We start from the raw sequence: 25,359 nt of genomic DNA on the forward strand, positions 1-25,359 counted from the left end.
GTGTGATGTCCTTACTTTAGATAGGTTTAAGTAGTTCTAAGTTCTATGGGACTGATGACTTCAGATGTTAAGTCCCATAGTGCTCAGAACCATTTTTTTGACTTTTATCCATCCTGAGGATACTTATTTCTCCACCATCGAAAATCATGCGATTGTGTGGGTCAAGGGATGGACAATCACTTACCTGTATAATGATGGTGATAAATCACGCCTTGACTTCTGGCAGTACTTACAAACCGTCCACAGTGAAATCTAGCAAGGGATGGACAATCACTTACCTGTATAATGATGGTGATAAATCACGCCTTGACTTCTGGCAGTACTTACAAACCGTCCACAGTGAAATCTAGCACCGACTGCGCTACCGCACCTTCTTAGCCAATTACATTCGCGCGATTTTTACGTAGCTCGCGCTTAGCTGGATGGCGCAAAACGCGTATGACATTCCCCTTTCCCCTCCCCACCCCACTCTTCTGACATCTGAGAATCGGGGCATTACACTTCTATATCGTACCTCAGAGCGCGGTAGATACATGGTCACGCGTCCCTTTTTCTTATGCACTATACCAGAGCGTGCAATATTTTCCTCCCTCCACGGCCCCTGCCTTCCTTACGAGTGCTTCTTCCCGGCTGTGGTGCCGAAGACACCGTGGTCAGCCCTCTCATGTTGAATGCGGCCCACTCTGCAAGCACGCACAATCTGTCGAGCAGGTGCAAGCATGCAAGTTCTACCGTGCCTCCGCCCCATCTTTCCTCTTTGTCTACGGCCTCACACCTCTTAGTTTTGTTTCAGTTTTATTATTATTATTTTTCCCCAGACCTTGTTAATAAACTTCTGCACGCCTTGTTCATGTATAATGTCTCAGGATGGTTCCACCGAAAGGATGGCATTTATGTTGTATTTATGCTTGTACAAGTAAAAATGTTTTGTTTTCTTAACCCGTTCCCTATCAAAAAGAACTGGAGGGGAGCGGTTCAGAGACGATAATGGGGAGGCATCATGGCCACGCCTTGGATTTCGACCCCTGCGCACTCTGTGTCGACCATTCGAAGCTGACTACTATACTTACTGAAAAAAAAAAAGAGCAAGTAACTGGAAAAACGTCGCTAACTCACGCGTATGGGGGGGGGGGGGGGGTGTCGGTCGACCTGGGGGTAAGCCGGTTCTAATCCTGGTGGTGGAAAAGTTTTCACTGCCAGTGTTTGAGCGGAAAGAGGAGTGATATTACTTAAGTACAGGGTGACCAAAAAGTCTTGCCCTGATTATAACAATTTATTCCAGAATAACCGTTTGACATAATAATTTGCATTTGATGCCGTTACATAGGTTAGTGATACTAATTTTTTAAGAACGTTTACTTTTGTAAACCTCAACGTGTGCTCCCTTGGTAGCTCGGAGAATGTCGAGGCGGTATTCGAGTTCCCGCCCGGTTTTTCGTAACATGTGCTCTGTCACAGTACCCACAGCAGCTTGTATCCTAGCCTTCAGTCCGTCGACATCAGCAACTGGTGAGACGAAGACTCTGTCGTTGATATAGCCTCAGAAAAAAAAGTCAAGGGACGTAATGTCTGGAGAGGGGAGTGATGTCCGGATCGGTGGATTGGAAGAAATGGTCCAACATCAAGACCACCCCGCTCTCCAGACATTAGGCAGCTTGACTTTTTTTTCTGAGGCTATATCAAGGACAGAGTCTTCGTCTCACCAGTTGCTGACGTCGACGATCTGAAGGCTAGGATACAAGCTGCTGTGGGTACTGTGACAGAACACATGTTATGAAACACCTGGCAGGAACTGGAATACCTCCTCGCCATTCTTAGAGCTACCAAGGGAGCACACGTTGAGGTTTACCCAAATGGTTCAAATGGCTCTGAACACTACGGGACTTAACATCTGTCATCAGTCCCCTAGACTTAGAACTACTTAAACCCAACTAACCTAAGGACATCACACACATCCATACTCAAGGCAGGATGCGAACCTGCGACCGTAGCAGTCGCGCGGTTCCGGACTGTAGCCCCTAGAACCGCTTGTCCACCGCGGCCGGCTTGAGGTTTATTAAAGTAAGTGGGCTTATAAAGAAACTAGTAACACTAATCTATGTAACGGTATCAAATGTAACTTATTATGTCAAACGGTTATTCTGTTACAAATTTTTATAATCAGGACAAGACTTTGTGCTCAACCTGTACTATTAAGAGACAGCCGTTTAGGATGCCAATAGAAAATAGTAATTCCATTACAGTCTCTTGTTTTCTTCCTGGTACCGAACAGGATCCGGCAGGGTCACTCAGACTTCTTTTTATCCCGGAGCAGCCAACACGCAGGGTCCGTGCCTGTCACAGAGGGTCACGTGGAGAATCGCCGGTCGCTGGCGGTTAGGTAACAGGTCATCATGTAAGGCTGTCGCTTCTCACTGCTACCGTTTCTCCCTCTTGGTCGTCTCAAACTTAAAGGGACTTCACTGAACACAACTTTATAACCTTTATATTAATGTTGGTTGATAACGTGTGATTTTTACTCTGAAAGCTAGTGCACATTTTCATTCTGATTTCTGTGCTTAACATTCTTTTCTGTAGCCTTGTAAATCCTGATTGCAGAACACATTACAATTAAGGAGTCGAATTAGGAACCTTCCCATAGTTATATCTGTTATACTGCCCTTTATGTTCACCGACATCCCCGTGATTAATGCCTGATCAGAGTGACTGCTGGAACCATACCTGCAAGTAGGATAGGGTCAGATGCACACAGCATGATCTCACCTTCGTTGCGTGTCATCTGTCATCAGAAACGGTGGGCAGACGAGGTGTGACACCACCATCCAAAATGCCTGACAACTGTACGATGCGCCACTAATGACACTTCATTTTCAATTGAACACATTCAATAGGTATAAAAGGGTATAGGAACAGTCGACGCAGAGAGCAATGTTGACTTCAGACAACTGTCTTAGAATCAGATGAAAACAAAAAACGGCAAACGGCTCTGAGCACTATGGGACTTAACATCTGAGGTCATCAGTCCCCTAGAACTTAGAACTACTTAAACCTAACTAACCTAAGGACAACACATACATCTATGCCCGAGGCAGGATTCGAACCTGCAACCGTAGCGGTCGCGCGGTTCCCGACTGAAGCACCTAGAACAGCTCGGATACACCGGCCGGCTCAGATGAAAACAGATGAAAGGAATAAACCCATTAAATCACTCAATTCATGTCAATCGTTACGTACTTCATTCAAACACACGATCACTTATACCTTGCAAACGGTAAAGTGATGCATAATATGCAAAAAGTACAGCGGATTACTTTTATTCTTGTAATCTCGCATACACACTGTTTCAAAAAATTGTAAGCAAACTAGAACTGGAGATGCTGTGAGCCACGTTTCAGTTATGGCGAGACTCAGCAAGGCAATGAGTTTCTTGCACTACCACTAAATACCGTTAAGTACCGTGAAAATAATTTGAAGCTCATCACCCCAGTGCAATTCAGCCTACAGTAAATGAACAGTATGTGAATAGTAACTGGATTTAAATACTAGAAGTTATAATTATCAAGATACAAGTAATTGTTTTATGCTGCCATGTGGCGACAACGACGCGGAACAATTAGGGTCAGTTTCATGAAAAGGTTTATGGTTTTCCAGCACACGTTTAGATGATTTAGTTACGAAGACATTATATTGTAAAACTACCACTTCCTTTTGCAGAACAGTCAGGCTTTTAGGCTTGCGGAACATAGGGTGATGAACTGGAGCATGGTCACCTCGGGGCTGCTTGATGGATTGTGCAGGCCCGTCGCTCAGTTTACTGTTCAGCGGTGGAGCTCAAGCAAAATAACTTAGCCCCTGCGAACAAACGCCTTCTCAATATTAGCGCTAGTCGACCCTTTTCTCCGTAGGAGCAGCTACCTTACATTACAGTCTTTTGCTAAGGTGAGAACTTCCTCAGTTACATGCGGCTGTCTCAGCTGATTATGCACTGATTTTCTTTTTGGTACCCTAGACAGAGATCACTGCCTTATCGAAGCGCTGACTGTCCTGACACAATCTACTGATATAATTTCTTGCAAACCCACCAGCTGCAGCTGAAAGTTCTACTTCTGAGTAGGACTGAGATATCGATTGTGCTTTCCCCTCTGCGCGGTGGGCGTGCGCAGTGGAATCCCCACTGATAAGCCTGATCCCTCTAGCACGTCCCTCCCTCCTTCACATCCATTTCATGAGTACATTGGTTGGCAGTGCACTGTAAGTGCCTTGCGCAGATCCGCTCTCGATGTGCTTAACGGTTGCTGAGTCGAGACAGTGGTAGAAAAATACTGCATAGTTCTCTCTTTTCATGTCACTGAGATACAATATCACCTAGCACATTTTTCAATACCAAAAATGAGCCACATTAGTAGCTACACATTGATCATCAGAAGAAGTTTACAGCGAATACATCTGATCTCTTGCAAGAAGCTCGTAAACTATCACTTATACCTTACAGACGGTAAAGCGATGCAAAATATGGAAAAAAGTACAACGGATTACTTTTATTCTTAGAATCTCGCATACACACTGTTTCAAAAAATTCCAGCACTTTAAATAAAAGTCAACTATTAAGCACTGATTATAACTGTAGTTACAGTAATGTAACCTTGTGACAGGCTGAAGTTGTGGGGAATAGTGAAGCCAGCTTGCAGCCAGCTCTTCTTGTGCCTACAAAACAGGAAACAGAACGAGCACATGGCGCTCGGGAATGAATTATGATTTCCTGGAGTTTGCTATGTGCCGATAGACTCACTCAAAATCAGTCGCAGGGTAGTTTGAAAAGAAAAAGAAAGTCCTCTTTGTGAGGAACACCTCTGGATTCAGTTTTCTCAAACATGGTGGCGCTGGTTCACACAAAATAACGTGACTAGATGCAACAAGAACTTGTCACGTAAGACAATTCAGGCAGCACTTACTGCAAGTGAAGTCTGTCTTGTCAGACGGACTTTCAGATACCATTTTATAATATGTGAGTGTGCATGGAACATAATATGCTTAAGTGCAACAATTATGAAACATGTGGGACATTCAATACACGTTTCTTTTTATTTTGCAGGTGCACCTCCAGGCCAGAGTGACTCAAGAGTTGTAAACGGCACAGAAGCGGGAGATAACGAGTTTCCTTTCATGGTAAAATGCCAGCGTTAATTGGCCATTTATTGTTTTCATTAGAAATTCAGATTCAAATCCGAAGCAGAAATGCTTCGTGGAGCTAATGATAAGTCATCCTGGAAATATTAGCATTCTGGGTAATTTAAACATGAAACATAATGGTAGAGTAATACTGTCTCCAGGACAGGGACTCAAACTTGGGACCTTTCCTATGGTCTTAGGTTCGAATACGGGTCCGGCAAACAGTTTTAATCTGCCAAGAAGCACACTCCAGTGCAAAATTTTTTTCTCCAAATAATTTAAACCTTACTGTCTGGTCACATGACATTCGTGTTGAGACTCACAGCGCAAAGTCAGAAGGCCATCAGTCAACAGAGAGGCTATCAACCTCTCAACTCCGCAAACGAAGACGCTGTAGGAGATACCGCAGTTACGTTGCCCAGGAACTGGTACGAATATGGGGAAGACATGCTGTTCGTGCAATAATGATACAAACATCAAAGTTGATCCAAGAGAGGAACATGCTACAATGAGTCATTACCGTGATCCTGTGATCCTTATAGCTATATTTTCTCTTTCTATGTACCACTAATGAACTGTTCACTCTTTACAAGGATGTTCTGTTGATCACACATGATGACCCTGTTCCCGTAACAATTTTAGAAAGTGTTTCCCTAATTTCCTAACTTTTTTTACCAACATCGAAGTCTAGTATTATTAGACAATAAATTAAAATTGAGTATCCACTACACCGATCTGATACCGATGCAGTTACTTCCTGAGTCCAGTAATCATCCATTATAAAGTAACATTCGCTATGGTCGACCACACAGATACGCCTACATGTAAGGTATTTCAAATAACGATAAATAGCTTTATGTTTCTAGTGCATAACTAAGAAATCAGCGGGGTAACAAGATCTGCTGATGTGGTTGAAGCGTATGGCGTGTAATCAGCGAATGCAACACAGGTAAATTGAAAACGTAGACCAATTTTATTTGTTACAGGCTCAATACGTTCGCTACGGTGTACCAGAATGCAGTGCTACGATCATCAACGAATACTGGGTCATGACCGCTGGCCACTGTGTGGATGGGTAAGGAAAACCAGAATACCTCACCGTGACGACAAAAACATACACGTCTGACCATATTTCTTTAGCTATCTATAGATGAGATCGCTGTATTTCAGTGTGCTAAAAACCAGAAACTAAATTGTAATTTTGTTTGCAGATTTTATGTCCAACTGGTAAATTATGGTGTTACGAATAAATTTCAGTGTATTTACGCCTATAGCTTCACATTCAATGGGGCTCTGAATTACTGCTACCTTTCAATTACATGAGCTCACTTACGACACGAAGAAAAGTAGAAGTTTACAGTTTAACCTCTTATCCACAGTGAGGTCATTCCATCTGGAATAATAGTTCAGGAGACCAACCATTGGTGTAGGAGATTGGGGATGGTGGGCTAAACGGCCGTTGTCTATTGCAGGAATCTTCTCAGTATAACTAAAGGATGGCACGACGTTCCTGAATCTCACTCCCTCAAAACATGAATTTGAGCTCCGTTTACGACGAGGCCATTAGAATTCGAGCTCTGATGACCCAGGAATGAGGCAGAAATCCGACAATGGCTTTCTCAAACGAACCATCCGAAAATTTACCATAATCCATTTGAAGAAACGACAGGAAACTCACGAGTACATCCCGATGGCAAGATGGGGTTTTATGCTCTGCTTTTTTCCAAATATGATTCTAATGGCGAAACCAGTGTGCCACGTAGCTTTGACCCAGAAGACACATGTGTCACTGATCTGAGTGCAGCCTGTTGTCCACGTGAAGGTTTTTGTACCTCTGCAGATTCACCGAGACATTGTGCTTAACGATTGACAGAAGAAAACACAGCGAATCTCGCATTTTAGAAGAAAGTGTGAACGACAAGTTCGTCTTGAGCTGTTGTAAACAGTCCAGTAACATATAATGCGGAATCTAAGTACACAAGGAGCGTGGATATCTGCAGACATTTATGGCGTGAACAACGAGACTTCATAAATGGCAGCGAGCTGTTCCAACCGTTTTGGTGTTTGGGTGCTGACTGGGACTGGATCTAACCATTTCATATGCCTTTTGCGCGTCCTAGCATGTCGAACGAGCGCCACGTGCACGAGTCGATACATTTGAAATATTTACGCAGGCTACAGTACGCATGCCGATGGTGGTTTTCGACTGGGGTATAAGAAAAATGTCTCTTGAAATTGCGAAATTCAGTAAACTGCAAGCAGACAAAGGGTTCATTCCCTTGACTAAGGGGAGTAGCCTGTGGGTAACGACATTCTGATCACAAGCTAATGAGTTCGTACTCAACAAATGCTAAGGGTAAATGCACTCAAAAATTCAGTATTGCTCTTAATCACACAAATACTCTTATGCATCCTCCTGCGTACACTTGTGTCGTAGACAAATGAGTTGAGTTTGTCCTGGCTGCTGTCGCATTCAGGTAAATATATATCCTTATCAATAGTGAAGGATGAACCACGTTCGACTGCACACAGTTCATTGCACCCTGTAGTATATTATGTTTACAAAAGTTCACTGCGATGTAAACTTTGGCAACACCTACCTACAGGTACTGACGGGATTAACTCAGTGTTTTACGTACACCTGTCCTATCTTCCCTTTTTCACTATCAGTTAGGCAAATGAAATTTTTCCTTACGTTTCTCCTACATGGCAGTTTACAATGCATATAGATACATATGTGTTTTAATGGGGTACGCCTTTAGCAAAACACAGTTTTGTTTTTTGTCACAAACATGTTTCACCGCTGTTGTAGCATCATCAGTGGGTGTTTTATTTTATCGCTCCTTATCACATGGTGTGGTTTTCCTGCTGTATTACGTTTTTACAGTGCCTGTTTTTCTTTACAGTTTGTCATGTTTTCTTTTTTCCCCATCGTCTTCACTGTCAATTTCTGTATATTGAGCTGTCACTGTCTCTGTTTACCAGCTGTAAAAACAAGTTCACTTTCCACACAAATATCATTCGAATATGCAGTACAAAAAGGGGTGTAACTGACCGTAAGCGTTGACTCACTGAAGAATGCAAATATCTGGCGTGAAATAGATTATCACATATGTGAAGTAAACAGCAGTACGCCTTCAGCCGTAAATTTTGAAGTATATTAAGTTACCAGTTTCCATGTTGCATTACATCGTCATCAGGTCCCTTGACAGAAATAAATCAGCTAGAATCGAGTTGCATGTAGTCATTCTAGGAGCCACAATAAGATATCCAGTCTCCGCAGATCTCTGATACAAAGGACGTGATCACTTTGTGCTGAATAGTGAACACGTCTCTCTTTGTTTTTGTTGGCCGGCTTAAACTTTCCAACAATGGCTCAAGTACGTATTTATTTCAATTTTCTATTAGTCCATCCCCTCCTGCTAACATGAGTAATGTAGAAGTGAATATCCTCGGAGTAGTGAAGCAACTTAAATCACTTAATAAAAGCAAATCTTCTGGTCCAGACTGTACACGAATTACGTTCCTTACGGAGTATGCTGATGCATTAGCTCCATACTTAACAATCATATACTACCGTTCGTTCGACGAAAGATACGTACCCAAAGACTGGAAAGTTGCACAGGTCACACCAACATTCAGGAAAGGTAGTAGGAGTAATCCACTAAATTACAGGCCCATATGGTTGACGTCGATATGCAGCAGGATTTTAGAACATATATTGTGTTCGAACATTATGAATTACCTCGAAGAAAACGGTCAACATGGGTTTAGAAAACATCGTTTCTGTGAAACACAACTGGCTCTTTATTCACATGAAGTATTGAGTGCTATTGACAAGGGATTTCAGATCGATTCCGTATTTCTGGATTACCGGAAGGCTTTTGACACTGTACCACACAAGCGGTTCGTAGTGAAATTGAGTGCTTATGGAATGTCGTCTCAGTTATGTGACTGGATTTGTGATTTCCTGTCAGAATGGTCACAGATCGTAGTAATAGACGGAAAGTCATCGAGTAAAACAGAAGTGATTTCTGGCGTTCCCAAAGGTAGTGTTATAGGCTCTTTGCTGTTCCTTATCTATATAAACGATTTGGGAGACAATCTGAACAGCCGTCTTCGGGTGACGCTGTTGTTTATCGACTAATAAAGTCATCAGAAGAGCAAAACAAACTGCAAAACGATTTAGAAAAGATGTCTGAATGGTGCGAAAAGTGGCAGTTGACCCTAAATAACGACGTGTGAGGTCATCCACATGAGTGCTAAAAGGAACTCGTTAAACTTTGTTTACACGATAAATCAGTCTAATCTAAAAGCCGTAAATTCAACTAAATATCTAGGTATTACAATTACGAACAACTTAAATTGGAAGGAACACATAGAAAATGTCGTGGAGAAGGCTAACCAAAGACTGCGTTTTATTGGCAGGATGTAACAGACCTACTAAGGAGAGTGCCTACACTACCCTTGTCCGTCCTCTTTTAGAATACTGCTGCGCGGTGTGGGATTCTTACCAGATAGGACTGACGGAGTACATCGATAAACTTCAAAGAAAGACAGCACGGTCGTATTATCGCGAAATATGGGAGGGAGTGTCACAGAAATGATACAGGATTTGGGCTGGACATCATTAAAAGAAAGGCGTTTTTCGTTGCGACGGAATCTTCTCACGAAATTCCAATCACCAGCTTTCTCCTCCGAATGCGAAAATATTTTGTTGACACCGACCTACACGATCACCGCGATAAAATAAGAGAAATCAGAGCTCGTACGGAGAGATATAGGTGTTCATTCTTTCCGCGCGCTATACGAGATAGGAATATTAGAGAATGGTGAAGGTGGTTCGATAAACCCTCTGCCAGGCACTTAAATGTGATTTGCAGAGTATCCATGCAGCTCTAGATGTAGATGTGTAAGTCCTTTCCATGTTTGGAATGTCTCATTCATCTTTCTCCCTACTTTCACGGCTGTGTTCGGTTATTGGTATATTCTTTGAATTATTTGTTGTGCTTTTACACCTATATACTCCATCGCCTCTAGTGCGTTAACGAGTACAGATTCATACGCTTTTTCTAAATCCCCAAATTTTAGGTATACTTCCTGATCCTTAGAATACATCTTATCACTTATTTGTCTTCGGGTAAAAATATTATCCCTACAAGATCATCCAAGCTTAAAACATGCCTGTTCCTCTCGCATCTTTCCCTCAGTCTTATTCCCCAGCCTGTCTTCCAGTATAATGCTAAAATGTCTCGTGATACATGCCATAACACTAATTAACCCTATAGTTATTTGGTTGTTTCTTGTTTTCTTTTTTTCTAGATAGTAGATATGTATGATACACACCATTCTCTTCGTATTTCGTTTCCCTCTACAATCAGATCGAGCAATTTATATTATAAGTCTCATCGTCTGAAGGGGGCACATATTTACTCGTACACAGTTCAGTAACAACTCCCCCCAGTAAACTTGCCTTCCCATTTCTTGCGTTTTTCAGAATCTGTTTCACTTCTTGCTCTAGTATAAGTTCTGAACTATGTAGTGTATTGCTTTTGTTGTAGACTTGTGTCACGTGATCTCTTCTTTTTTGTACCAGAAGTTCTTCAAACTGCTTTTTCCACTTTCCAGTAGATGTAGATTGTATTATGGATGCGGAATTGCTAGTTATTTTTATCTTTCTTATCATCCTCTATGCCTGCTGTGCTGGGGGGTTTCCAGGTACGTCTTCGACTTGGAATCTCATTGAATGGAGAAGAATTATCTTAAGTGATGAGTCCCGCTACGACTGAGCCCCTATGACCAACGTAAATGTGTGTGGACACGCCCCATCCAGCTGTGGGATACCAGTCTGTGTGTCGACCTACAAGTGGCTCGACAGCCAGGAATGATGATCTGGAGTACCATTTCATTTCATTGCAGGCCCCCTTTTGTTATCACATGCGGCTCACTTGCAGCACAACGATATCTCGATGATATTGTAGGCCACTTTTTGTTTCCTTTCATGGCAAGCCATCCTGGGCTTATATTCAACAAGATAATGCTTCACCTACAGGCAGAGAGAGTTCCTACTAGTGTGTTCGTGCTTGTCAAACTTTACCTTGGCCAGCTAACTCGCCGGATCTCTCTGCATTTGAGAATATTTGTAGCATTGTAGCATTCTGGGCAGGGCCCTAAAACCAAATACTGATTTTGATGATCTAATGCGGCAAGTTTGACAGAATTTGGCCCAAAGTCACTCAGGAGGACATCCAAAAAGTCTAAGAAGCAAAGGAAGCCGAATAATTGCTTGCATAAGACCGTAGTTCACTTTATCAATTGGTGGAGCTCGTCCTCTTGAATAAATCACCAAATGTTTCTGTAATTGAAAATTCGTTTGTTCGTCTGTACATATACATCACATCTACCGATATCTGTCCAATTCAGATAACTCCTTCGTGGTGCGTTGTTCCTCTTTTTTGTCTTAGATCGCTACACTGTACTACGAACGTACAGAAGACAACTGAACGATGCAGGAAACGAAACGAACAAAAATGACACTTTCGGTCACAGACAATAGTTACATTTTAGTACTGCGATTTACGATGGTTCCCTGGACAATAAAAAAGGTGATCCAACATCCTTAATAGAATGTGTGATCACCACACAGTGCATGGTATGCAACGTGCTCCCATTTTGCCACCAGCTTGTTAAGGGCGCTCCATTCCTCCACCAAGGTTTTTGACGACGGAAGGATGTTCGTTGGTGCATGTGGATGTGCTGTGATAGTCGCCACTAACATATCCCACACGTGGACACTATGATTTAAGACAGTGGAAGGGGAAGGCCAGTCCATTAGCCGAATATCCGCTCGTTCGAAGAGAGCTCTTCCACCAGCGCAGTTCCAAGTTGCCACGTAGTGTCTTCACATCGATAACTTTTAAGTGAGCCAGAGCAGCAGCAGAGCACCACTTAGCTGAATGGGTGTCGAAGTCTCTACAAGTACATTTTTAACGTGCTCAACAAAGGTGCGAGCTGTTGTTGATAATTCTTCCGGGTTATATGGCCGTGGTCCATGGAATTATCAACAACAGTACCATCCGGTCGTGAAAGCCTTCATTGTATGATTAAAGGTGCGAGCGTAGCACAACGGGTGTTGCTGAACTGTGGGTGGGGTATGTCAATGCGCTCGTGATCACGCCAAGGAGGGAGCAAAACAGGAGGGCCGAAAGAGGATTAACACCCTTTGCTGCCTCGCACCACCTTTAGAAGGTTTTGAATCGCCCCTAGTAGTCCTGTCCTTGATACTCGAGCAAATATTGTGGGCGCGCTACACTGCAAAAGGGTCAGATCACGTTCAATGGGATGGCAGACCGACGGTGTCCTTAGAGTAGGACTTAATCACCAGAGGGTGTCATCAGTGTCGAACCTGGTCAAGAACGTCGTCCCGTTGCTCATCACACTGTGACCTGTCGTTTTCGGTAGCGAAATGTGTGGCAATCAACGCCCCGAGGTCAATGGTGGTTTCATGGAGCACCTTTACGCCATCTCCTGAGGGCTTTTCGTATCGGTTCTCAGCGAGCGGCTGTTTGACTGAAACGCTTTCCTCGACCACCCGTAAAAAACCGCGTGATATTAATGCTGTGTGTCGTGGCTCTGACCTCGACCGCAGAACCGTTAAAAGAAGGGGGTGAAATGTAGGTAATAGAAGATGTGACAACTTTCCTGTCACGTGATACGTCCACGATAGCGTTGAACACAATTATAGTGAAATTTGGTGTCAATGTGAAACAATTACAACTCATATAAGCAGCTGAGATGAGACCACTTTTTCGCATGCGTCGACACCTTGCTGTTTGACGTGTCGCTGAGTCATAGGGTGAGGTCGCAGGGCGCCAAGCTTTCTCACTGTTGCAGGGGAAGATTGTAGTCAACTTTGAGCCAAATCGCAAAGGCAAGCGTCACAATGGAAGGCAGTTATGGCGTTTCGAAGAAGTGGTAGACATTCTGGGCTCATATGTAATTTCCTCATGTTTTTCGTCGATCCTCTCTCAAGACGATATTCACGATAACCTGAAATATTTAGTCTGTTGCAGGCGATGGCCATCTACTTCTTGGATTGTCCTCAGTGCTCGTCCAATCTTCATGGAAAGGAGTAGACCGCCGTGACACTGGGCTTTTACCATACACCTCTCTCAAAGCGTTGTAAATTACCGCTGGGTTCTTTCCACGTAGGGAATCGATTTTGCTATAGGGACGCTGGTCACTAAGTGTAATCTGGCATGACTCGGTTTCAGCTTCCATTTTAAAAAACGGAATACTCACGACACAGCAAATACGTATACGACCATCAAGCCTAAAGTCTCGCTCAGAACTGACTAGCAAAGATGGCGACCAGTGAACACAAAGCTTTTTTTGTTTTACAGTTTGCAAGGACTGAATCCGTTGTTACATGCAACGAGCCTTCCGTTTTAAGTTCCATTGTGATCTTCAAAAATGGTTGAAATGGCTCTGACCACTACGGGACTTAACATCTGAGGTCATCAGTCCCGTAGAACGTAGAACTACTTAAACCTAAGTAACCTAACGACATCACACACATCCATGCCCGAGGCAGGATTCGAACCTGCGACCGTAGCGGTCGCGCCGTTCCAGACTGAAGCGCCTAGTACCGCTCGGTCACACCGGTCAGCTGTGATCTTCCAAATGATAACAACCGTAGTTGGTTTCATAAGTTTGAGGACACCGGCTGTCTTTGCAAAGCTGGTCCATCAAGAGTGACTGGAGAACGTGTTGAACGAGTGAGAGAGTCTTTCACGCTCAGCCTCAAGAAATTAGTTCGGAAGGCTAGTCGTGAATTAGTAATTGCAGTGACGTCTGCATTCAGGCTTTTATGGAGACCCTTACAACTACACTCTTATCGTTTGCAGTTGTTACAAACTCTACAAGCTTACAGACTATGTTTTAGGTGCCAGCTTTACAAAAGAATGTTTCTGCATGGCGATGACGTTTTTCTGTATCGCGACGTCTTCAGTGATGGATAGACATTTCACCTAAGTGGATATGTGAACACACATAATGTGCGCATCTTGTATAGGCAAACCCTTTCAAGAAAGTACGACTCCCCTAAACTGAATGTTTTTTAAAAACAATCCTGTCGGAGGAACACCCACAACTGAGCATTATACCAGAGGTTGAAAATACCGCTACAGTTGTAAGGTTCTTTCATTTAACGCACGACTGGTTTGGGGCTCTTATACGCCCATCTTTAGGTGTCGTAACTTGGTGCTGTGACCCCGAGCGCCGTGGTGGACGTGTACAAGACGCGGTGTGCTACCAACGAGCGCAGAGCATGGAGTTAGGACACCTGAAGTTAGGCGTATAAGAGCCCGAAACCGATGAAAGAACCTTACAACTGTATTTTAAAGCTGTGGTGAATATTTTTGTATCATATCCCGGCGGGTAGTTTGTGAGCCTTTCTTTTTCGCTGAAGCAAATGTAACTAGTGTTTCTTATCTTGGTGCGCTAGAACTACAGCCCTTTCCTCAATTGGAAGAAGCTGAACCTAAGAACTTTATTTGGCAGCAAGATGGTGCGCCACATCACATGGACACAACTCAGTACGCGATTGGTTAAATCAAGTTGTACCCGATCGCTGGAATGGCCTCAACGGCCAGATGATAGAGCTTGTTTCGCATGCCCTTCATCCGATCTGATTTCATGCGACCTTCAATTTTGGGGGTTTATAAGGGGCCATGTGTATGTGCCTCCGCTACCAGCTGATCTACCAGCCTTAAGGACCAGGACTGAAGCAGTTGTTGCAACATTACCTCCAGACACACTGATCAAGATTTGGGAAAGACTAGCCTGTCTACTCGTTGTGTGCCGCTTGAAGAATGCTACTGCCACTGAACACGCGAAGAAAAAACCTGTTTGAGTTGCTCTTTGATGTACTGTGTGGTGAATGCAATAAATGCTACAAGCTTTAAACCCCGATATTCATTTTGAAACACCGGGCACACATGAGACATAACATTTATATAAACTTAAGAGAGGCAATTACTATTAAATATATTCTAGCAGCAGTGTTGTGTAACTAAATATACAGCGTAACTCAAAATCAAGCGAGCTCTTACTTAAATCAAATTGTGGCACAGATTTTTCCTAGGTTCACCCATCCAATCTTCAGCATCCTCCTGTAGCACCGTATTTCAAAATCTTCTATTTTCTACTTTGCTGACCAGAGTCCACACTCTTAAAGAAAGATTAATTTTTAAATTTTCATCGAATGGAAAAAAAACTCTTTTTCAGAGATGCTTTTCTTGTTGTTGAAACTTTATTTTTTGTACCCTCCTTACTTCGGCCATCAAGAGTTATTTTGCTAACCGAATAACAAAATTCATCTGGCCCTTTTAGTATCTCGTTTCATATTTCATTCCCTCAGCATCACATATCTTAATTCCACTACACACAATTACTGCTGTTTTACTTCTTCTGAAAATCTTATACCTTCTATTCATGACACAATAAAATACTTTCAGCTGATCTTCCGAATATTTTGCAGCGTCTGAGAGAGTTGCAATATCATCTGGAAACGTCAATGTTTCAATTTCATCTCCCTTTAATGTTCATTCTAAATTTTTCCTTGGTTTCCTTCACAGTTTGCTTAAACTATGGACTGGGGTAGAAAGTCAATTTGGTTTTTCCTGATAACAATATCCTCCTTGATTGTTCTCGCCCAGACATCTGAATGGGGGACTGTTTTATCTGCAGATTATTTTATCCGAGAGAATGGTATCACCATTAAGCCACACAGGTATACTGCTCATCTTGAATTCATGCATTCACAGTAACAACGTAGCATGGCCATATTGTATAATATTAATATTATATATCTTAATATTAATAATACATATCCTAACTGTTACTCCCGTACCCAGTGAAAAGGCTGCTATCTGTCTTCTGATATCATACACTATGTATCCGGACACCTGGCTGAAAATGACTTACAAGTTCGTGGCACTCTCCAGCGGCTTCCACTCTCGCAGGCATACGTTCAATCAGGTACTGGAACGTTTCTTGGGGAATGGCAGTCCATTCTTCACGGAGTGCTGCAGTGAGAAGAGGTATCGATGTCGGTCGGTGAGGCCTGGCACGAAATTGGCGTTCCAAAACATCGCAATGGTGTTCTATAGGATTCAAGTCAGGACTCTGTGTAGGCCAGGGATGTTATTGTTGTATAACCACTCCGCCACAGACCGTGCGTTATGAACAGATGCTCGATCGTGTTGAAAGACGCATTCGCCATTCCGGAATTGCTTTTCAACAGTGGGAAGCAAGAAAGTGCTGAAAACATCAATGTAGGCCTGTGCTGTGATAGTACAACGCAAAACAGCAAGGGGTACGAGCCCCTTCCATGAAAAACACTAGCACACCTTAACACCGCCGCCTCCGAATTATACTGTTGGCACTACACACGCTGTCAGATGAAGTTCACCACGCATTCGCCATACCCACACCCTGCCATCGGATCGCCACCTTGTGTACTGTGATTCGTAACTCCACACAACACTTTTCCACTGTTCAATGGTCCAATGTTTACGCTCCTTACACCAAGCGAGGCGTCGTTTGGTATTTACAGGCGTGATGTGTGGCTTATGGTCCTGATGCAGTTTGGAATTCCTGTATGATGCTATGTATAGATGTCTGCCTATTACACATCACGACCCTCTTCAACAGTCGACGGCCTCTGTCAGTCAACAGGCGAGGTCGGCCTGTAAGCTTTTGTGTTGTACGTGTTCCCTCACTTTTGATTCAAATGGCTCTGAGCACTATGGGACTTAACATCTGAGGTTATCAGTCCCCTAGAACTTAGAACTACTTAAACCTAACGAACCTAAGGACATCACACATCCATGCCCGAGGCAGGATTCGTACCTGCGACCGTAGCGGTCGCACGGTTCCAGACTGAAGCGCCTAGAAACGCTCGGCCACAACGACGGGCCCTTCACTTTTCCACTTCACTATCACATCGGAAACAGTGGACCTAGGGATGTTAAGGAGCGTAGAAATTTCGCGTAAAGAGGTAGGACACAAGTAACACCCAATCACCTGACCACGTTAGAAAGTCCGTGAGTTCCGCGGAGCGACCCGTTCTGCTCTCTCACGATGTCTAATGACTACTGAGGTCGCTGATGCGCAGTACCTGGCAGTAGGTGGCAGCGCAATGCATCTTATATGAAAATCGCACTTTTGGGGAGGTGTCCGGGTACTTCTGATCACATAGTGTGTGTTATTCCTTCACTTACGGTCTTACCATCTATACCGTTGAGGCACACAATTTAACCCACCATGTACGGTCTATGGTTCTTGGTATGTGAGTGGCGGAGGGGGGAGGGGCGAGAGGTGGAACGATTTGACTCATTTCAAATGCCCACCCTTGACTGTAGGAAGCACGAGTGTGGCCCCAATGGTACTGTGGCCTGCTTGCTTCACACGTCTGCACCACAGCGAGCCTTCTGGATTTGAGTATTCCGTAGTAGATGGTATATACAGATGGCGCTCTGGCAGCTATACCGCTACGATGAAACCATTATCAACACACCTACTACTCCCATGTGCCACATGGCATCATCGAATCAAAATCGACGTCGTCTTTCCCGGTGTACTAATTTTTTCTGGCAGTAGGTTTATGAACTTTGATTTTTGTGTAACTCTAAGCTCAGTCTTCCTTTATACAAGCTTTTTTTTTCTTTTTTTCCAATAACGTTTACCGCTTCACTCCGTTCAAAGCCTTTTATAAGGTAAAGATGCTCTTGTTCTTTTCAGTCACTCTTTCCAATATAATTCGTACTGCTATTACAGCTTCTCTTGTTCTTCGTTTCAATTTTGGAGAGTCTGCCCTTTTTTAAGCTGAGTTTTTGATGCATGTGATGGAAATGTCAGGATTATGTAATTTGAATATTCATTGGCATTTCCTTTCTTAAGCGTGGTAACGTTTTTTATTGTTGTAAATTCCCCTAATAGAATTTCGTCCCCCTGCATACTTCATACTGCTTCCTTTTGTTAATCTCCAGCATATTTTATTAAGTGAGTGGAAATATTGTCTGTCCTTGTCACTTGGTTGTTGTTCAACTTCTTCTAAGCAGTTTCGATTTCTGGTGTGTCAGTTTGTAAGGGGTCCACAGCACATTACGAAAAAGTAGATGTACGTTTGCCTCACACAGTTCGAGGTGTGCTTCGACATCGATAGTCGGGCGCCGCCAGCGCGAGTAAGATACAGCAATTGTTAGTAAGCGAAGTGCAGGCAGTATGCAGGAAAGTGTCGCTAACAGAGTTCTAAGAGAGCAGGACGTGGTGTAATGGATGAAGGTCGCCCGTAATGCCTATTGTCGACTGAGCGAGTTGACCCTCAGCAATTTACCGATCGTGACAAAAGAGTTTATTTTGAAGTGTTTTATTATCTGTACTGTACCGTGATTATACGTTCTGCGTCACCCGCACCGACAACCTATTGTACTGAAACTATGATGTGTTTGTGCTAATTAATACTATAACGTGTAAAGGTGCCAAAGAGTGACCTTGTGATGAGTGTAACCACCATTAAATTGCCTCAAATTAGTGTAAAATCAAGAACATAGTAATTAATTACAGCTGTACACTGTAGTGATTATTGTTACGACACAACCTTATTGATTGTGTTAATACAATACTCAGCGGCTGATACACTGATACAAAACAGGTCTCACAACAGTATTAGCCGATCAGCGCCTTATCCTTAGGACACTGTCAATATAACTCATTTATTAGGCTCCTACTTGATGATTACTAACATCCAAGCCAATCGGTAGTGTTTCAAATTGGTGTTTTTATGCATTAGTTATTACACTCTGTATCTGCTTTTGTTAGGCCTTGTTCTGTATCAATGCTTATCTGTCTCGCCGAGTTGCTTTTTTACGACAGTTATTAATTATTTAGCGTTCGGTTTTTGTGTATCTGTCAAAGTGGCATTTTCCAAATTAATCTCTCTTCATGGCAGACTAATACTGATACTAAGTGGTAAAGTACAACAACACTGAAGAAGCAGAACACATGTTGTTAGGCAGAATTTCATGGACCATTAAATTACGGTAATTTCCCTGAGACGACGTGGCATTTCTATTTCAGAAAGCCGCGTGTCCGATGTTCGAGCCGGTACCAACAGTGTGAGAAATGATACTGGAGTACTCATCCACGTCAGCGAATTCGTCTTCCACGATAATTACCATTACGACTACATAAACGACGTAGCTCTGATTAAGGTAAATTCCAGACTCCTGTATGCAGATTAAGTGATTATATATATATATATATATATATATATATATATATATATATATATATATATATATATATATATATATATATATATATATATGTCTATGACAGAGCATCAGTAGGTGGTAGAAGTTATTGGTTCAGCGTTGCATGATTTCTCAGAGGATAAGACGTGTAGGTATGGTCCTTGATAGTACATATTACTTTAATAGAGAGTATTTACTTGAAAGGAGATGAAATAAATGCTAATATTTGAGTTCTCTTTTAAATTTTATGTAGTCTTGCCCTCCTTCCATAATAACTTCTCAGATATATTGCCAATAGAGACACACTAGCACTGACTGTCTCAGTACCAGCTTTAAAAATTAATGTCACGCTCCTGTGTCTGTATTTGGGTGTAACAGGAACCGAGGGTCATATGTTTTTCACACGCTAACGCCATCATTAATGCATAACTTTTAATTACCACTTTGGAAATATAAAGTTAAATTTTTTTCCAGTTACATGTGTTGTGACCACATGAAACTACTCTCATGTAGTCACAACTGTGGGTTCTCTGATTGCTTTGAGAGAAGGCTCATCAAACTAGAACTTTTTAGATATTAGTTCACTTTGTAGATGTACTTCACTTTCTTTCACGTTTTTGCCACAGGAGTACTGGATAATTTACAACTGTAATGAACCAGCGAAGCATCACTTGATGCTTTAATTAACACGCTGTTCTCTTGCAGTACAATGTTCAACCTTATGGTGTACATTTTATCAGAAACTTTAACTAACTGTTGGTCTTAGACGATGATGGTGACTGGTGTAATTGAGGTCTCGAAATGGGCTGAGCTCATGCATGGTCAACGCTGTACTGATCTGTGTCAGGGCGCTACTGTTGCGGATAGGGGAGGCGTGGCCCTCACGAGCCCATCCCATATACCGTTGCGGACTGCAGCGAGTCGTCACTAGTGTCTGTGCTATCGATTCACGTTGCCAACTTTTGTGTGGCAACATGATCTCTGTTCTATACCATAACATGTGTGTAGTCCTTGTAAACATCGAAGTTTACACGTCAAAGCGCTGCAGTGAGCTGCTGGAAAACCAAAACAATATGCATCAGTCTACTGATGGCAAGGAGACGGGCTGCACCATTTCATTTTGTCCTGTCTCCCCTAGTGGCATGCTACGGTACGGCAGCGCAGGGATTTCAGAGTGTACATGGACTGCAGATATGTACCTGCAACTATACAAAAACAGTTTCAAAATTAATTTTGTCAAGATAGTAAGTAAAACCTTATGCCCATTTCTTATAATGTTAATGAATATGCTAGCCTACGTTAACTGAGAAAACTTTGCAGCTGAACAGAAACCAGTTGGAGAAAGAGGTGTTTCAATGCACACAGTTAAGCGGAAATTGTTGGAAATGTAGATAGTTTTATGGCGTAAGATCATTGAACCACTGATATCACAAGTTAGAGGAACTGTATGAACTGTGAAAAACTGAAGCGAGTTCACTTACATCATATTTGTATTTACCTCAAGATAGCAGTCGCGAAATAATGCTGGTAACATTGTCAAGATGGTTGTCATTCACTTGGTCCTCAATGCTCTCTAAGACACTATTAACGTGTGCCAATGTATGTGCGCCTTTTCTCGTGTGCATGCACGTACACAATGGAAAAAAGCACATGCAGGGAGGTATTCTAGACACACATAATGAATGCATATACATTATAGTATACATGTGTTGCATTAGTGTTCTTGCAATGTCTATCAATGCTATATTACCAGATGTAGCAATATAAGTCAACATAACCGTCTGTTAACTTACATACTATACCCCACAGAACATGACAACGAAATTATTACGTGGGTACTATCCACTTTCACGTAAAAGGTTGATTTAAAATCAAAGTTTGTTATTTTGAGGGTTATCAAAATGCCTGTTCTCATATTTTTGTTAAGACTGGACTCAACTCATGGAATACACCTCCAGTCTTCTATGGACTCTAGTCGACTTTCTTAACAATCAGTTGACATCATGGACAGAAACACACAGCACTTCACAGCACAGCACATAAACAGTTTGTTCACTCTGGATGTTCTCAGGTCAAATAACGAACGATATTCCCATCAAGGGCTATCTGCTGTCACACTTGTATTTTTTTAAATATATGAATACTAGCTATTTCGTCAATCAGTTGAACGATTTTCTAAGGGAAATGATTTGGAACTAGTCAATTGCCAGTATATGTCTGTACGATTAGTTTTCATATTAATGAATGTATATACTTTTCAGTTCTTCTCATGCGACTACCCTTGTATACTAATTGTTTTTTACTGGCTGTATTGTCAGTGGAACGAAAGGAGCCGTCCACATGAAATGATTTTAGGTTAGATTTAAAACTTACATTGCTACCTGTCATAAATTTTATGTTTTTGGGAAAATGATCAAAAGTTTCTTGTTTCATGCTGAACTCCTTTCTGAGCCACTGGGACCTTCAGTGATGGGTAATAAAGGTTATGTTGTAGGTATGTACACCACTGTTATTCTCAAATTGTGATGGATTATTTATGGCGAATTTCATTTGCGAATATATGAGTTGTGACACCGCAGTTGAAGTGCCTACTTCCTTGAAGAGGTATCTACATGAAGTCTGTGGGTTAACACATATTATTCTTACTGCTCACTTTTGTGCGATCAATACTTGCTTTGTAAGTGATGAGTTACTTCAGAAATTTATTATGTACGACATTATTGGGTGGAACTATGCGTAATATGCTAGGACGTTGATAAGTTTGATTCCAAGATTATCAATTGTACGAAGAGTAAAGTAGCTGAAATTAATTGTTTGAGAAGCTTGGTAATATGCTTCTTCAAGTTTGCATAAATGTTTACACACGAAACTTTGGAGCATTCTACCTTGCTTATTGACGTCAATTGCTATGTCAATTGTTTGTATCACTCTATTTGTTGTACAGAACTAAATGTAGTATGTTTTTCTTCAAAATTTAGGGAGAGTCAATTTTCAGAGAATCACTAAATAATTCGTTGGAAAATATCATTTACCAACTCTTTTGTTGCTTTTTCTGTAATGGGATTTATTATAATAATAGTATTGTCTGCAAAAGGTACCAGGTTTTGCTTGTTGAATGTTAAGTGGAAGGAGATTCACATTATATGGAATAGGAGAGAACCGATAATTGAATCCTGTGAGACTCACTTCTTGATTTTTTCCCCAGTCTCTAAAATTTTCATCTTTCCGGCATTGTCTGAATTATTCAGCATAAATATTTGCACTCTGTTTGTTAAGTATGGTTCAAACCAGCTATGTGTAAAGCCATCAAGTCCATAAAACTGGAGTTTTAATGAGAGAGTGTCCTGATCTACAAAATGAAACATTTAGAAAGATCACAAATAATTCCAACTTGCGATATGCTATTATATTCGGCTTGTACTGTTTGATAAGTGAATGTATAAATAGCACTCTGTCAAGCAAACTTTTGGGAATCGAAACTGTGCTATGCTAAGTAAATTGTTTCCACTGAAGTGTGCAAGTACTCTTAAGAACATTACTTTTTCGATTATTTGGGAAAAAGCTGTCGGTAAGGAAATTAGATTATAATTTTTAAGTCCGTCCTATCACATTCTTATCATACAATTGTATATTTTAATCTCCATGGAAAAATTTCCTGTGGCAGTGATGTATTGTATGTATCATTAAGGACATTATTGATTAACTTGGAATAACTATTCACAATTATGTTTGAAATTCCATCATTCCTACATGGGCTTTCGTTTTTTAGAATTTTTATAATTATAGTAATTTCACTGAAGGATGTTGGTGGTATTTTTAGTTCTTAATGTTTTCTGCAATGATACTTTTAATACATTCTCTTGCTTCTTTAACTGAACTATTTAATCCTGTAGTTGCTACTGCATTTAGAAAGTGATTGTTAAAAGTACTTGCAACCTGGGAATTATCAGTCACAACATTGTTAATTTAGGTTGTTAGGGAGTCTTGTTTACAAACTGGCTGTTCTGTTTGTCGTTTGACACAGTTCCATATAGTTTTAATGATTTTCATAGATTATTTATGAAGAATTTCAATAGCGAATATAGATATTGTGATGGTGCAAATAAAATGCCTAACTCCTGGAAGAGGTGCCTACATATTATTCTCATTGCTCACTTTTGCGTAATCAGTATTCTATAAAGTTGATGTATAAAATTATTGCATAATGCATTATTATGAGGAAATTTGCTAAACATGTCATGGGACTGATTCGCTTGTTTTAGAGACTGAAATTATACGAAGAGCATTATTTTTTCTATTAGGACATGCGAACTTTGGGAAATTTTAATGAATTTCCTTACATTACTACAGTATCTTTTGTAGTTGGCAAATTAATGTCAGATCTCGACTTACTTCGGCCCTGTGTTGTTAACAGTTGATCATTCACTTGGTCGTCGATGCACTATGTGACACTATGTGCAGCACTTGACATACATTTGGATGTAGACAATGAAAACATGTACACTATATATACATTGTAGCGTATATGTGTTGCATTAGTATTCTTGCAATGTGTTTCAATGCCGTGTTTTTAGATGCAACATAATTAGAGAATATAATCGTCTGTTAACTTACGTGGTACTGTTCTGAAACTGTAAAAGCTCTACCTTTCGTAGAGAACTGGCTCTTGTTTCTTTATCGCTATACGCCTCCGTGTAAACGATTGTACTTCAAATCTAACTTCAGTTACACTTTTTCAACTAATTAGTTTTTAAATCTGTTATTTTGGGTATCATAAAATTGCCTGCTCTCATGTTTATCCTAAGACTGAACTGGACTCCTACAATACGTCAGTGGTCTTCTCTGAACTCTTTTCCGTTTTCTTAACTATCAAGTGACATCATGCATAGAAACGCACAACACTTGACAACACATACACCTCATAAACAGCCTATTCACGCCGTATATTGTCATGTCAAATAACGAACGAGATACCCATCAAGGGCTATCCGCTTTCAGGCCAGTATTTTATTTTTGAAAACATATGCATACTAGGTACTTAGCTATGTAGTTACAAATGCCATTGATTGTTTGAACGATTTGTTAATGAAAGTGGTGTAGGTCCAGTCAGTCGACGGTATGTGTGTACGTGATTAGTTCTAACAGTAACGAGCGTATATATTTCTCACTTCTTCTGTTTCAACTACCCTTGTAAACCAGCTGTTTCTTTATTGGTTGTTAGTTCTTAAATAAAAATTTGTCACTAGAACAGAAGGAACAGCCCAGTTGAAATTATTTTAGATTACATTAAAACTTGTGTTGCTACCTGCAAGACATTTTATCTTATTGGAAATAATTATCAAAAATTTTGTTGATTCTTGTTACACTACATTCTCAGCCACTGACAGCTTTGATAATGAGTAATAAATGCCATTTTTTCTTTTAGCGTTGTAGGTATGGACATCACTATTCTTCTCAAATTTTCGTAGATTATTTATGATGAATTTCATTAGCGAATATAAATATTGTGATGGCGCAGATAAAGTGCCTAACTCCTGGAAGAGGTTCCTACATATTATTCTCATTGCTCACTTTTGCGTAATCAGTACTCTATAAAGTTACCGTATAAAATTTTTGCATAATGCATTATTATGTGGAAATTTGCAAAACATGTCATGGGTCTGATTCGCTTCGAGACTGAAATTATACGAAGAGCAAAAGGAGCTAAATTTAATTCTGTGAGTAGCTCCATAATATGCTTTTCCCTGTTCAAGTTTACGTCACTATGTACTTCCAAAATTTTGGAATATTCTATCCTGTTTAGTGACTCCTGTTCAAATGCTGTTTGAGTTATTGGTATGGATATTTGTTGTAAAGAACTCAATACCATACT

At 41.2% G+C, this 25,359-nt stretch overlaps 1 protein-coding gene across 1 annotated transcript in view; it reads left to right on the top strand.

Annotated features, from left to right (window-relative positions):
- The window catches only part of LOC126260449 (trypsin-1-like), a 79,154-nt gene that overhangs the window by 37,321 nt on the left and 16,474 nt on the right, over positions 1–25,359 (top strand). Inside the window, exon 2 of the mRNA XM_049957777.1 lies at positions 19,312–19,445. Coding sequence (XP_049813734.1) covers positions 19,312–19,445 — 134 coding nt within the window. The remainder of the gene's footprint in view (positions 1–19,311; positions 19,446–25,359) is intronic.

Source organism: Schistocerca nitens, chromosome 5 (assembly GCF_023898315.1).
Source record: "Schistocerca nitens isolate TAMUIC-IGC-003100 chromosome 5, iqSchNite1.1, whole genome shotgun sequence".
In the NCBI taxonomy this organism is placed as follows: Eukaryota; Metazoa; Arthropoda; class Insecta; order Orthoptera; family Acrididae; genus Schistocerca; species Schistocerca nitens.